This window comes from Poecilia mexicana, unplaced genomic scaffold (assembly GCF_051168715.1).
Source record: "Poecilia mexicana isolate PSO_F unplaced genomic scaffold, ASM5116871v1 scaffold_18, whole genome shotgun sequence".
Lineage (NCBI taxonomy): Eukaryota > Metazoa > Chordata > Actinopteri > Cyprinodontiformes > Poeciliidae > Poecilia > Poecilia mexicana.
Window position 1 is genome coordinate 24,338,198 of NW_028263387.1, and position 14,347 is coordinate 24,352,544.

The 14,347-nt window shown below is 39.1% G+C and overlaps 3 protein-coding genes across 5 annotated transcripts; all 3 read right to left on the reverse strand.

Annotated features, from left to right (window-relative positions):
- Positions 1 to 42: 42 nt before the first annotated feature.
- LOC106908097 (tripartite motif-containing protein 16-like) lies at positions 43 to 2,417 on the reverse strand. The gene has a single exon (XM_014974076.2). The coding sequence runs from the start codon at positions 2,185 to 2,187 to the stop codon at positions 562 to 564; it is 1,626 nt and encodes a 541-aa protein (XP_014829562.2). The 5' UTR covers positions 2,188 to 2,417; the 3' UTR covers positions 43 to 561.
- Positions 2,418 to 3,052: 635 nt separating this feature from the next.
- LOC148154290 (tripartite motif-containing protein 16-like protein) lies at positions 3,053 to 9,353 on the reverse strand. Of its 3 annotated transcripts, none has more exons than XM_088015534.1 (2): positions 8,122 to 9,353; positions 3,053 to 5,138 (listed from the first exon to the last, which is right to left on the reverse strand). In XM_088015534.1, the coding sequence occupies exons 1-2, from the start codon at positions 9,183 to 9,185 to the stop codon at positions 4,598 to 4,600; spliced, it is 1,605 nt and encodes a 534-aa protein (XP_087871660.1). In that variant the 5' UTR covers positions 9,186 to 9,353; the 3' UTR covers positions 3,053 to 4,597. The 3 variants fall into 3 exon arrangements, with proteins under 3 accessions (XP_087871660.1, XP_087871662.1, XP_087871661.1); XM_088015536.1 differs by having other exon boundaries at positions 3,053 to 5,068; positions 8,052 to 9,353; XM_088015535.1 differs by having other exon boundaries at positions 3,053 to 4,987; positions 7,974 to 9,353.
- Positions 9,354 to 10,004: 651 nt separating this feature from the next.
- On the reverse strand, positions 10,005 to 13,315 carry LOC106910979 (tripartite motif-containing protein 16-like). The gene has a single exon (XM_014977713.2). The coding sequence runs from the start codon at positions 13,210 to 13,212 to the stop codon at positions 11,539 to 11,541; it is 1,674 nt and encodes a 557-aa protein (XP_014833199.2). The 5' UTR covers positions 13,213 to 13,315; the 3' UTR covers positions 10,005 to 11,538.
- Between the last annotated feature and the right edge of the window lie 1,032 nt (positions 13,316 to 14,347).

The window sequence follows — 14,347 nt, forward strand, 5'->3', positions numbered from 1 at the left end:
TACTTTAGCAGGTAGATGCCTTAGAAACAAGATGGAGACTCATTACTTTCTGTAGAGACTTTTATTAGCATTACAGTTGGAAAAATATAAAACAATAAGAAAGTATTTGATAAAGTACAGACTTTATCAAATAAAATGAAAAACGTCTTCAAATCATTTGTATGCTTCTCTCTCGCATATTGGAGGAAATAAAAAAAAATATTTGACATGCAGAAAATATGAATCATAAATTCTAACCTGTTAAATTTGAACAAGAATATCTGAGTAAGACATAGTACTCGATATAAGTCATATAGCCTATTTAAAAACAATGAATTTTACACACTTTTCAAAATCCACATTAACACTGACATATGATTGAAAATTAAACATTTTCCTTCATCCTTCATTGATTTTTGATTTCAGCAGATGTGAATATTTCAAAGTAGAAATACTGTTGAAGTTTTTCTTTTTTCTTCTCTTTAAAAGTCAATGAAAATGTACATAATCTATTGAAATGTATTTTTCATTCTGTCCTGTATCATAGCTAAGTATTTTGTTGCGATTCTTTGCGTTGCTGTTCTACTCCGATATTTTGAATTCTGCAGAGTCTCCCAGGTCAAAAAGTCGGACCCCAGCATGTAGAGGCTGAGTGAATCTGGTCTGGACTTTGTGGAGGAGAGTCATGGTTTTAGAGACGCTGTAGAAAGACAGAATACCTGCTCTGTGATCCAGGTACACTCCTATTCTGGAGGAAACTGGACCTGGTACTGGAGTTTTAACTCTGTTGTGCAAACATGTATAACCCTTCATGTTACAATTTAACACCCAAGATTTGTCATTGAATCCAAACACACATTCATCTGAAGTCCCGTCTCTACTGATGTCCTTGTAGGAAACAGCAACATGGATTGCTTCAGCTCTCCACTTCACCTCCCAGTAACAACATCCAGTCAGACTCTGGACGCTCAGAACTTGATCATAAAATGTGAATCTGTCTGGATGATGAGAAAAAGATTGTTGTTGTTTCATTATTGTTACTTTTTTGTTCACCTCAGTTAATAAGAGATGTGTGTGTGCTGAGTTTGGATCCAGAGTGATTTCTGTTGAATATTTTAAGAATCCATCTCTGGTCTTTGGTTCTGGTTCTGACAGTAGAACATCCACATCAGTGACTGCCAGTAAGATGTTTGTCCATGTGTCTCTCAGGACGTCCTGTAGTTTGTCCCTGAGCTCTGACACAGCTGCCGTCACGTCCTCAAAGTGTCTCAGAGGACGGATGTTGATGCAGGATGAGTGTGTCGACTCCCTGAGTGCTGGCAGTGAGGGGTAGTTGAGGAGAAACTGGGTGTGATCCTCTGTGTGTGAGAGCTGCTCCAGCTCAGCGTCTTTCCTCTTCAGCTCAGTGATCTCCTGCTCCAGCTTCTCCTGAACATCTTTGACTCGACTCACTTCAGTTTCCTGCTGGGATCTGATCTGCTGCTTCACCTCAGAGCTTCTTTCCTGGAGGAGACGGATCAGCTCAGTGAAGATCTTCTCACTGTCCTCCACTGCTTTATCAGCAGAGACATTGATGGCCTCCACCTCCTGTTGAAGCAGCTTCACATCTTTCTCTTGGTCCTGGATTCTCTGATGGATTTGTTGTCGACTCTCCTGGAGCTTCTTCTGCTTCTCAGCTCTTTCTGATGCAGCTGAGACGGTTTCAAATTCATTCATTAAGATCTTCATCATCTCATCATGAAGAGAACTGAGGCTCTCATGGAGTTTCTTGGAGGGGTTGAAAAGTTGGTGTTTTTTCAGTGCAGGCACCTCATAGTGATGTTTAATATGATTCTCACAGTAAGAAACTAAACAGACCAGACAGGACTTGACAGCTTTCATCTTCTTACCAGTGCAGACATCACAGGCCACATCTTCAGGTCCAGCATAGCGGTGATCAGCTGTAGCAGCTTGGCGTCCAGTTTTCTTCAGATTATCCACCAACTCTGCTAACAGCACATTTTTCACCAAGACAGGTCTCAGTTTGGATTTCTGTCTGCACTGAGGGCAGCTGTGGATTCCCCTCTGATCCTCTCCATCCCAGAAGTCTTTAATACAGTTCATACAGTAACTATGTCCACAGGGAATAGTCACCGGATCCTTCAGTAGATCCAAACAGATGGAACAGGAGAATGTTATGGAATCCATCTGATTTCCTGGCTGCTCCATTTCAGCTCTGAGTAACTCTGGGATCTTTCAAAGCAACTGAAAGTGTGATGAAGCCAAACCCTCGTCTTTTCTATTTGTTGTGCTCCTGAACTTTGCCTGACGCTGAATATTCTGATCTTTGTCTTTGAGATTGTTAAAGGGGAAGGACCAGGAAATGGGTTGTTTGAACTTGACTCTCTGTTTGAGTGGTTGAACTGGTTATACTGGATATGTCTTCCCAGGAAACAAAACAGTGTTTAGTCTACAGTTTTAATCATTTAAATTTTTAGTTTTTCACCCAGACAGGCAACAGCGATACAGCAACAAAGTTAATGTGTCTGTAAATCCCTCTTTATTAAAAAAACATTAAAAATGAAGCCCCGGTTTACAGACCAGCTGCTTCATTCATATTTTGAATATGAAACCTTTACCCTGGTTTCTGTCTTTTACTGCCATCTAATGTTTAGAGGTACTACATACACGTTTCTAAAATATTGTGATTTTTTAAGTACCAGAGGCAGATTATGCATGTTTGTTGAAACCATCCAGGCAAGCAACATCGGGATCTGTGAAACTGACCGCTCTGAACATCATGAGAACTTGACTGTATCCTTCAGCACCCATTTATGTTTCAGCATCAGGGTGTATAGAGGATGTGTCACAGTAAGTAAGGTCCCAGTTGGGCTTACCACTTCAGAGTTATTAATCACTAAAGATTATTTATTTTTTCCTGACTTTTGACCTCTTACACCTTGAAGTGTAGTATATTATAAATATATTAAAAAGTAGTAAAAGCAACTTTTACAAATAAGGCACTTAATTCATGTGTTGAATGCCCAATAACACTGCCATCTAGTGTTCATTTGAAGGTACTAGACAAAATTCATGAAAGATTCTGCTATTATGTTTATTCAGTCTTTTACAGTCATGAAAAAACTAAACATCAGTTTTTCTTTTATTTGATGGATTCAGAAATTTCAATCTAAAATGTTTTAATTTTTTTTCTTGAGAATAGGTTTCTCTTTGTTTTCTTATTGTCAATATCACACTATAGCAAATTCTGAAACAATATGACAGGTCAGACCTTTTCTTACACGCTGCATTAAATGTTTAAATATTAAAGATAATTCTTAGATGTTCCTGTTGCAAATTAGACCTGAGGAGAAACATTTCAGGATTCTCTGATCTGCACCAATTCAATGCTAAAGCTGAATGTAAATAAGTAAAAAAAATATATTTGATAATCGATACATAAACATGATGAGCAGCAGTAGAATAATACAGTGAACACGAATCACAAAGAATAAGTCATTTTGAAACAATTGTTTTGATTCTGTCCAATTAAAAACAATAAAATCAGTCATACCAGAATAGTGATTTTCTACCAACGAGAAAATCAATTCACAAGAAAAAATTAATCAGTGAAGACATGAAAAACAAACTGTTACAAAGCATTCAAACTATCTGTAATGAAGCCAAAACTCCATATTTATCACATAAATAGACTTGTTTTTTAACTTTTAATAATTAGTTTGTAAACCATATCTCACACAATCATTACTTGACGATTGTTTTACATAATCTTTAATGAAAAACATCCATTAATAGGGGTTATCATCGTAGTCCAAAAGAAGGAAGAGCTGGGAAAATAATTACTGAGAAGATTCACAGAAATATGAGAGCATTTTAAAACTAAATCAATGTCTTTGCATTGAAATCTGTCCACTTTTGTAAGGAGACTGTTTCTAATCAAACTCTAAACCCAAGTCGAATAATCTCGTTACAAATTTCCAACAATTTGACTGTGTTAGTTCTGTATTTCCTAGAGTCATTACTGTCCAGAAAAAAAACAACAGATGACCTGGACTTATGTTCATTAAGTTTGATTTTAAAACATTACATATTTGCTCAACCTTTAATTTCTTGCTTCTTGTCAGTGTGTATTTAAATCCAAAAATATTTCAGCTTTTCTCGTGACTCTGTAATCATATAGAGTGAAACAGTTTGGCTTTATTTTATTAATATTAAGCATAATAAAATCCTCCCATCAAGAGGAGCTAACCAAATTCTAGAGGCCAAGTAAGTTAGTTTATCTTTATCCAATAAAACAATAAAACAATGTCCTGATCGATGATCATCATGATAACCACAGTTTCGATCAGCTCATCTGCACATAGATTTGAACATTTGGTCTGACAAAGCAATAAATGTAAATGTAATGAGTTTCTGTGAATCTGTTCAGCCGTGGTCGTCTCCATGGCAGAAACCAAGCAAACTCCAACATCAACAAAGAGACAAAACAACAAAGTAAATCCAAATAGCTGATCTCTGAGCAGTGAAGAAATGGCAGCTACTCTCATCAATGATGGAGACTAAAACAGCTGAAACTACTACTTATATTTTGACCAGTTGAATCTCAGATTACTGTTGACTATTTCATCTTAATGAACTCAGCAGAGGAGCTATGATAAATATAAACCCCAGCATGAAGCGGCTGAGTGAATCTGGTCTGGACTCTGTGGAGGAGAGTCATGGTTCCAGAGACGCTGTAGAAACACAGAATACCTGCTCTGTGGTCCAGGTACACTCCTATTCTGGAGGAAACTGGACCTGGTACTGGAGTGTCGGTGTCATTGTGCCAAAATGTGTAACTTTCTCTGTCACAGCGTAATGACCAAGATTTATCATTAAGTCCAAATAAACATTCCTTTGATCTTCCTGCTCTGCTGATGTTCTTGTATGAAACGGCAACATAAACTAATCTTCCTCTCCACTCCACCTCCCAGTAACAACGACCAGTCAGACTCTCTCTGCTCAGGACCTGAAACCAAAAACCAGTGAATCTGTCTGGATGATCAGGATGAGACTGTTGTTCTTCCATTCTTGTAACTTTTCTGTTCCCCTCAGACAATAACAGAAACCTGTTGACAGTGTTTGGATCCAGAGTGATAACTTGTAAATATTTTAAGAACTCATCTCTGCTCTTTGGTTCTGGTTCTGCTGCAGCTGGGACTGCTTCATGCCCTTTAAGTTCAGCCATAGTGCAGAAATAGCAGATACACTGCTGATCAGTACGACGGAAGATCTTCATCACCTCATCATAACGAGGGCAGATGCTCTCCTAGAGCTTAGCAGAAACCTGGAGCAGTTGGGGCAAGTTGGAGTCTTTTTCAGATTTTCCACCAGGACTCAGTATGAACTCTTTCCTTCACTGAGGACAGGTGTGGTTTCTCATTTGATCTTCCCAGAAGTAGAAAAGTTTGTTCATGCCTTCGTCATCTCCAGACTTGATTACTGTAATGAGCTTTTCTTTGGGATTCCTAGGAAAAACATACAGAAATTACAGTAAGTACAGAACAGTGCTGTCAGGACCCTGATGAGAGTACCTTGACATGAAACACATCATTTCCGTTCTTCATTCTCTCCATTGATTTCCTGTCCCTGCTAATATCTACAAAATTTTCCTTTTTTTACTGTCTACATGGGAATGCACCATTTTACTTAAAGTAAGTTTGTCTTGGTCTTCTCCGGTCTTGATTACTGGATTTTTACTTACAGTAAGAAACACTGAGGGGAATGGCCAAGTGTGGGGCTAAATCGAGGGTGGAAGTGCACCTCTGATCAGGACCAAAGAAACAGTTGACATCTTAGAGACTTTGTCATCATATTTAGTTACTTTTCAGACCCTCTTTTTCAAAAGAGCCACTAGCAAAACTCAAGCCACATTTCTGTTATTAAAGACTTTTATGACGACGTGTGAAAGCTCCAATAAGTCTTCAGAAACTGTCCTGAGTGAGCAGTTCGGGTTGCAGTGAATCCCTCCCACTGAGACTGCAGTCAGTCTCAGTCTGCTGTCCTGCAGCAAACCGCCTGCAGGACATGCATGAATGGAAACTCATTCTACTCTGTGTCCACATTGCAAAGGAATCACATATATGAGCAAAGCTGAGAAAAGTCACTAATACTCACTATGCTCGCTATCCAAATCCACACTAACAACGGAGGCTTGTCTGAGTTAGACGGTTTAATAACCAAATGCAGTGCTGTGTGACAGACATCAACCAAGCTGTAATGTTCTCAACAACTCTGAATGTCTCAGGTTTTTCTTCCTTTTAGCAGTCAAACTCCAGTTTGTTACTTACTGATCTGCAGCAGTTTGTGAGATCAACTCAGTGATTCTACTGATCTTAAAGCTTTCAGAGTGACACGAAGGAACCAGGAAGCGCAGCAGCAGAGCTGAACTCGGTGTTTGAACACAATGGAGGAGCTTAACCGCAGCTGCGGTTGGGCGGGGCAAATTCTCTGCTAAGACTTCAGACTGCTGCTGCATTTCTCGCGTTTTAAACATTTTACTTCAGACTTTGGTCTCCAGTTGATAATTTTCTGTATATTTATTTTTATACAGCATGACACGTCCGTCCAATCCGTCAACTTCAGCTTATTAGTAAAATTAGTTAAAAACTTTTCTTTCTAAGAAAACCCAACAGATTACATCAAGCAATTGACTTGCAGCAATAACTCCTCATTAATGAGCATTTAACAACCGACTGTTGATTGCATTGTGCTGCTGGATTTGCAGAAATCTCTCTGAGCGTTTATGTAGTGACAGCAAACAGGAAAACTCATAGAGATAAACCTCCAGGGGAACCAGAACTGGTCTAGGAGTGCCTTCTCTGTGAAAGACAAGTAAGAAGTTAATGGCTGCATTAGCCTCCTTTAGCTAACATTCTGTTAGTAGCTATAGCTAGCTTTCAGCTAAAGCTAGCATGCTATCTACCTTTACATGGCAAATTTTATCTGCAATAGCTAACATGCTAATTTTACCACTGGTTGTAAAGTGAAATGTTGAAGTGGTGTCTGTACTTTAGCAGGTAGATGCCTTAGAAACAAGATGGAGACTCATTACTTTCTGTAGAGACTTTTATTAGCATTACAGTTGGAAAAATATAAAACAATAAGAAAGTATTTGATAAAGTACAGACTTTATCAAATAAAATGAAAAACCTCTTCAAATCATTTGTATGCTTCTCTCTCGCATATTGGAGGAAATAAAAAAAAATATTTGACATGCTGAAAATATGAATCATAAATTCTAACCTGTTAAATTTGAACAAGAATATCTGAGTAAGACGTAGTACTTGATATAAGTCATATAGCCTAATTAAAAACAATTAATTTTACACTTTTTTCAAAATCCACATTAACACTGACATATGATTGAAAATTAAACATTTTCCTTCATTGATTTTTGTTTTCAGCAGATGTGAATATTTCAAAGTAGAAATACTGTTGAAGTTTTTCTTTTTTCTTCTCTTTAAAAGTCAATGAAAATGTACATAATCTATTGAAATGTATTTTTCATTCTGTCCTGTATCATAGCTAAGTATTTTGTTGTGATTCTTTGCGTTGCTGTTCTACTCCGATATTTTGAATTCTGCAGAGTCTCCCAGGTCAAAAAGTCGGACCCCAGCATGAAGCGGCTGAGTGAATCTAGTCTGGACTTTGTGGAGGAGAGTCATGGTTTTAGAGACGCTGTAGAAAGACAGAATACCTGCTCTGTGGTCCAGGTACACTCCTATTCTGGAGGAAACTGGACCTGGTACTGGAGTTTTAACTCTGTTGTGCAAAGATGTATAACCCTTTGTGTAACAACTTAACACCCAAGATTTGTCAGTGAATCCAAACACACATTCATCTGAAGTCCCATCTCTACTGATGTCCTTGTAGGAAACAGCAACATGGATTGCTTCAGCTCTCCACTTCACCTCCCAGTAACAACATCCAGTCAGACTCTGGACGCTCAGAACTTGATCATAAAATGTGAATCTGTCTGGATGAGGAGAAAAAGATTGTTGTTGTTTCATCATTGTTACTTTTTTGTTCACCTCAGTTAATAACAGATGTGTGTGTGCCGAGTTTGGATCCAGAGTGATTTCTGTTGAATATTTTAAGAATCCAGCTCTGGTCTTTGGTTCTGGTTCTGACAGTAGAACATCCACATCAGTGACTGCCAGTGAGATGTTTGTCCATGTGTCTCTCAGGACGTCCTGTAGTTTGTCTCTGAGCTCTGTCACAGCTGCTGTCACGTCCTCAAAGTGTCTCAGAGGACGGATGTTGATGCTGGATGAGTGTGTCGACTCCCTGAGTGCCGACAGTGAGGGGTAGTTGAGGAGAAACTGGGTGTGATCCTCTGTGTGTGAGAGCTGCTCCAGCTCAGCGTCTTTCCTCTTCAGCTCAGTGATCTCCTGCTCCAGCTTCTCCTGAACATCTTTGACTCGACTCACTTCAGTTTCCTGCTGGGATCTGATCTGCTGCTTCACCTCAGAGCTTCTTTTCTGGAGGAGACGGATCAGCTCAGTGAAGATCTTCTCACTGTCCTCCACTGCTTTATCAGCAGAGACATTGATGGCCTCCACCTCCTGTTGAAGCAGCTTCACATCTTTCTCTTGGTCCTGGATTCTCTGATGGATTTGTTGTCGACTCTCCTGGAGCTCCTTCTGCTTCTCAGCTCTTTCTGCTGCAGCTGAGACGGTTTCAAATTCATTCATTAAGATCTTCATCAACTCATCATGACGAGAACTGAGGCTCTCATGGAGTTTCTTGGAGGGGTTGAAAAGTTGGTGTTTTTTCAGTGCAGGCACCTCATAGTGATGTTTAATATGATTCTCACAGTAAGAAACTAAACAGACCAGACAGAACTTGACAGCTTTCATCTTCTTACCAGTGCAGACATCACAGGCCACATCTTCAGGTCCAGCATAGCGGTGATCTGCTGTAGCAGCTTGGAGTCCAGTTTTCTTCAGATTATCCACCAACTCTGCTAACAGCACATTTTTCACCAAGACAGGTTTCAGTTTGAATTTCTGTCTGCACTGAGGGCAGCTGTGGATTCCCCTCTGATCCTCTCCATCCCAGAAGTCTTTAATGCAGTTCATACAGTAACTATGTCCACAGGGAATAGTTACCGGATCCTTCAGTAGATCCAAACAGATGGAACAGGAGAATGTTATGGAATCCATCTGATTTCCTGGCTGCTCCGTTTCAGCTCTGAGTAACTCTGGGATCTTTCAAAGCAACTGAAAGTGTGACGAAGCCAAATCCTCGTCTTTTCTATTTGTTGTGCTCCTGAACTTTGCCTGTCGCTGAATATTCTGATCTTTGTCTTTGAGATTGTTAAAGGGGAAGGACCAGGAAATGGGTTGTTTGAACTTGCCTCTGTTTGAGTGGTTGAACTGGTTATACTGGATCTTTCTTCCCAGGAAACGAAACAGTGTTTAGTCTACGGTTTTAATCATTTAAATTTTTAGTTTTTCACCCAGACAGGCAACAGCGATACAGCAACAAAGTTAATGTGTCTGTAAATCCCTCTTTATTAAAAATCAGTAAAAACGAAGCCCCAGTTTACAGACCAGCTGCTTCATTCATATTTTGAATATGAAACCTTTACCCTGGTTTCTGTCTTTTACTGCCATCTAATGTTTAGAGGTACTACATACACGTTTCTAAAAGTTGTGTTTTTTTAAGTACCAGAGGCAGATTATGCATGTTTGTTGAAACCAACCAGGCAAGCAACATCGGGATCTGTGAAACTGACCGCTCTGAACATCATGAGAACTTGACTGTATCCTTCAGCACCCATTTATGTTTCAGCATCAGGGTGTATAGAGGATGTGTCACAGTAAGTAAGGTCCACCTTGAAGTGTAATATATTATATATAATATATTAAAAAGTAGTAAAAACAACTTTTACAAATAAGGCACTTAATTCACGTGTTGAATGCCCAATAACACTGCCATCTAGTGTTCATTTGAAGGTACTAGACAAAATTCATGAAAGATTCTGCTATTATGTTTATTCAGTCTTTTACAGTCATGTAAAAACTAAACATCAGTTTTTCTTTTATTTGATGGATTCAGAAATTTCAATCTAAAATGTTTTAATTTTTTTTCTTGAGAATAGGTTTCTCTTTGTTTTCTTATTGTCAATATCACACTATAGCAAATTCTGAAACAATATGACAGATCAGACCTTTTCTTACACGCTGCATTAAATGTTTAAATATTAAAGATAATTCTTAGATGTTCCTGTTGCAAATTAGACCTGAGGAGAAACATTTCAGGATTCTCTGATCTGCACCAATTCAATGCTAAAGCTGAATGTAAATAAGTAAAAAAAATATATTCGATAATCGATACATAAACATGAAGAGCAGCAGTATAAAAATACAGTGAACACGAATCACAAAGAATAAGTCATTTTGAAACAATTGTTTTGATTCTGTCCAATTAAAAACAATAAAATCAGTCATACCAGAATAGTGATTTTCTACCAAAGAGAAAATCAATTCACAAGAAAAAATTAATCAGTGAAGACATGAAAAACAAACTGTTACAAAGCATTCAAACTATCCATAATGAAGCCAAAACTCCATATTTATCACAAAAATAGACTTTTTTTACTTTTAATAATTAGTTTGTAAACCATATCTCACACAATCATTACTTGACGATTGTTTTACATAATCTTTAATGAAAAACATCCATTAATAGGGGTTATCATCGTAGTCCTAAAGAAGGAAGAGCTGGGAAAATAATTACTGAGAAGATTCACAGAAATATGAGAGCATTTTAAAACTAAATCAATGTCTTTGCATTGAAATCTGTCCACTTTTGTAAGGAGACTGTTTCTAATCAAACTCTAAACCCAAGTCGAATAATCTCGTTACAAATTTCAAACAATTTGACTGTGTTAGTTCTGTATTTCCTAGAGTCATTACTGTCCAGAAAAAAACAACAGATGACCTGGACTTATGTTCATTAAGTTTGATTTTAAAACATTACATATTTGTTCAACCTTTAATTTCTTGCTTCTTGTCAGTGTGTATTTAAATCCAAAAATATTTCAGCTTTTCTCGTGACTCTGTAATCATATAGAGTGAAACAGTTTGGCTTTATTTTATTAATATTAAGCATAATAAAATCCTCCCATCAAGAGGAGCTAACCAAATTCTAGAGGCCAAGTAAGTTAGTTTATCTTTATCCAATAAAACAATAAAACAATGTCCTGATCGATGATCATCATGATAACCACAGTTTCGATCAGCTCATCTGCACATAGATTTGAACATTTGGTCTGACAAAGCAATAAATGTAAATGTAATGAGTTTCTGTGAATCTGTTCAGCCGTGGTCGTCTCCATGGCAGAAACCAAGCAAACTCCAACATCAACAAAGAGACAAAGCAACAAAGTAAATCCAAATAGCTGATCTCTGAGCAGTGAAGAAATGGCAGCTACTCTCATCAATGATGGAGACTAAAACAGCTGAAACTACTACTTATATTTTGACCAGTTGAATCTCAGATTACTGTTGACTATTTCAGTTTAATGAACTCAGCAGAGGATTTATCATTACAGAGTCCAATCCCAGCATACAGAGGCTGAGTGAATCTGGTCTGGACTCTGTGGATCAGAGTCATGGTACCAGAGACGCTGTAGAAAGACAGAATACCTGCTGTGTGGTCCAGGTACACTCCTATTCTGGAGGAAACTGGACCTGGTACTGGAGTTTGAACGTTGTTGTACAAAAATGTACAACTATTTGCGTCACAGCGTAAAGACCAAGATTTATCATTGAATCCAAATAAACATTCCTTTGACCATCCTGCTCTGCTGATGTTTTTATATGAAACTGCTACATCAACTACACCTCCTCTCATCGCCACCTCCCAGTAACAACGTCCAGTCAGACTCTGGATGCTCAGGACCTGAGGACAGTAACTGAATCTGTCTGGATGGTCAAGATGAGACTGTTGTCTGTCACCCACAATTACTTTTCTGTTCCCCTGAGATAATAACAAATTTGTATTTACTGTGTTTGGATCCAGGATGATTTCTGTTGAATATTTTAAGAATCCAGCTCTGGTCTGTGGTTCTGGTTCTGACAGTAGAACATCCACTTCAGTGACTGCCAGTTCGATGTTTCTCCATGTGTCTCTCAGGACGTCCTTTATTATGTCTCTGAGCTCTGACACAGCTGCTGTCACGTCCTCAAAGTGTCTCAGAGGACGGATGTTGATGCTGGATGAGTGTGTTGACTCCCTGAGTGCTGGCAGTGAGGGGTAGTTGAGGAGAAACTGGGTGTGATCCTCTGTGTGTGAGAGCTGCTCCAGCTCAGCGTCTTTCCTCTTCAGCTCAGTGATCTCCTGCTCCAGCTTCTCCTGAACATCTTTGACTCGACTCACTTCAGTTTCCTGCTGGGATCTGATCTGCTGCTTCACCTCAGAGCTTCTTTCCTGGAGGAGAAGGATCAGCTCAGTGAAGATCTTCTCACTGTCCTCCACTGCTTTATCAGCAGAGACATTGATGGCCTCCACCTCCTGTTGAAGCAGCTTCACATCTTTCTCTTGGTCCTGGATTCTCTGCTGGATTTGTTGTCGACACTTCTGGAGCTCCTTCTGCTTCTCAGCTCTTTCTGCTGCAGCTGGGACTGTTTCATGGTCTTTATGTTCATCCATTAAGCAGAGATAACAGATACACTGCTGATCAGTACGACAGAAGATCTTCATCACCTCATCATGACGAGAGCAGATGTTGTCCTGGAGGTTCTTGGAGGGATTCACCAGTTTGTGTTTCTTCAATCCAGGGATGTCGTAGTGAGGTTGGAGGTGATTCTCACAATATGAGGCAAGACAAACTAGACAAGTCTTGACAGCTTTCATCTTCCTCTCAGTGCAGACATCACAGGCCACATCTTCAGATCCAGCAAAATAATGTTGAACTGGTGCAGTTTGTAGTCCAGTCTTCTTCAGATCTTCCACCAACTCTGCTAACATGAAGTTTTTTACCAGTCCAGGCCTCGGTTTGAACTCCGTCCTGCACTGAGGGCAGCTGTAGTTTCTCCTCTGATCTTCTGCACCCCAGTAGTCTTTAATACAGTTCATACAGTAACTGTGTCCACAGGGGATAGTCACTGGATCCTTCAGTAGGTCCAAACAGATGGAACAAGAATATTTACCTGAATCCATCTTATTTTTTCTCTCAGCCATTTCACTTCTCGATAAGACTTAATATCTCAAGTTCCTCTTCCTCCTGTAGATGTCTCCCGAAAGAAGCAAAACCCCAGTTTGTTAGTTCCTGATCTTCAACAGTTTGTCTGGTCAGCTCAGTGATTCTACCGATAGTGATGCTTTCAGATAAATGAAACGGGAAGAACCAGAAATGCAGCAGCAGAGCAGAACTCTGTCGACCAGAAGGGAGGAGCTTCACTGCAGGTGTTGTTAGAAGAGGCAGAGGATCTCCAGACTTCAGATTCTCACTTCACTTCCAGCTTTTACGTGTTTTTATTCAGACTGACTTTGACCATTCAGACAATTGACCATTTTCAGTAGAATATTTTATTTCATGTACCACATAGCCCCCATAACCTACATTCACTTTCAACAGTGTTGAAGCAATTAATCTGAGTAAATTTACCAACCATACAGTGGTGAAATATTTGAGCATAAAAACTTTAACTGAAACATCTCAATAGTAACTAAATATAATAACATATGCATGTTTGTTGACAACAACATTGGGATCTGTGAAACTGACCACTCTGAACATCATGAGAACTTGACTGTATCCTTCAACACCCATTTATGTTTCAGCATCGGGTTGTATAGAGAGGATGTGTCGCAGCAAGTAAAGTCCCATAAGGGCTTACCGCTTCAGAGTTATTAATCACCAAAGATTCTTTTTTTAATTTATTTTATTTTTACTTTTGACCCCCTTCACCTGGAGGTCAAAGGTCACAGAAAGGCTATTTCTTCTCATTATGAGCCCCTGTAGCATATTTGTGAATTTCAATCCTCTATGACAAACTCAATTTGATTTACGCTGATACATGGTTTGGGATGTAAGAGTTGGCTTTAATCTACGGCCACCAAAAGTAACCTGCAGGTTCTGGGCTGCCCCGGCTTCATGTCCTGTAATTTTGGTTTCTCTAGTCCCTCTGGGGGCAGAAGCAGAAGCACCTTAAAGTTTTAGACCATAACCCCATAAGTGAACCGAGGACAAAGTATAACTTATGTTTTGACCCCGTGCATCGTGGTATGGCATCCAGCGGTGTGTTTCTAGTCCTCTCCTGTCTCCTGAAACAATCTTAAAATGCTGAAGATCAATTCAATCAGGACTGTGGAG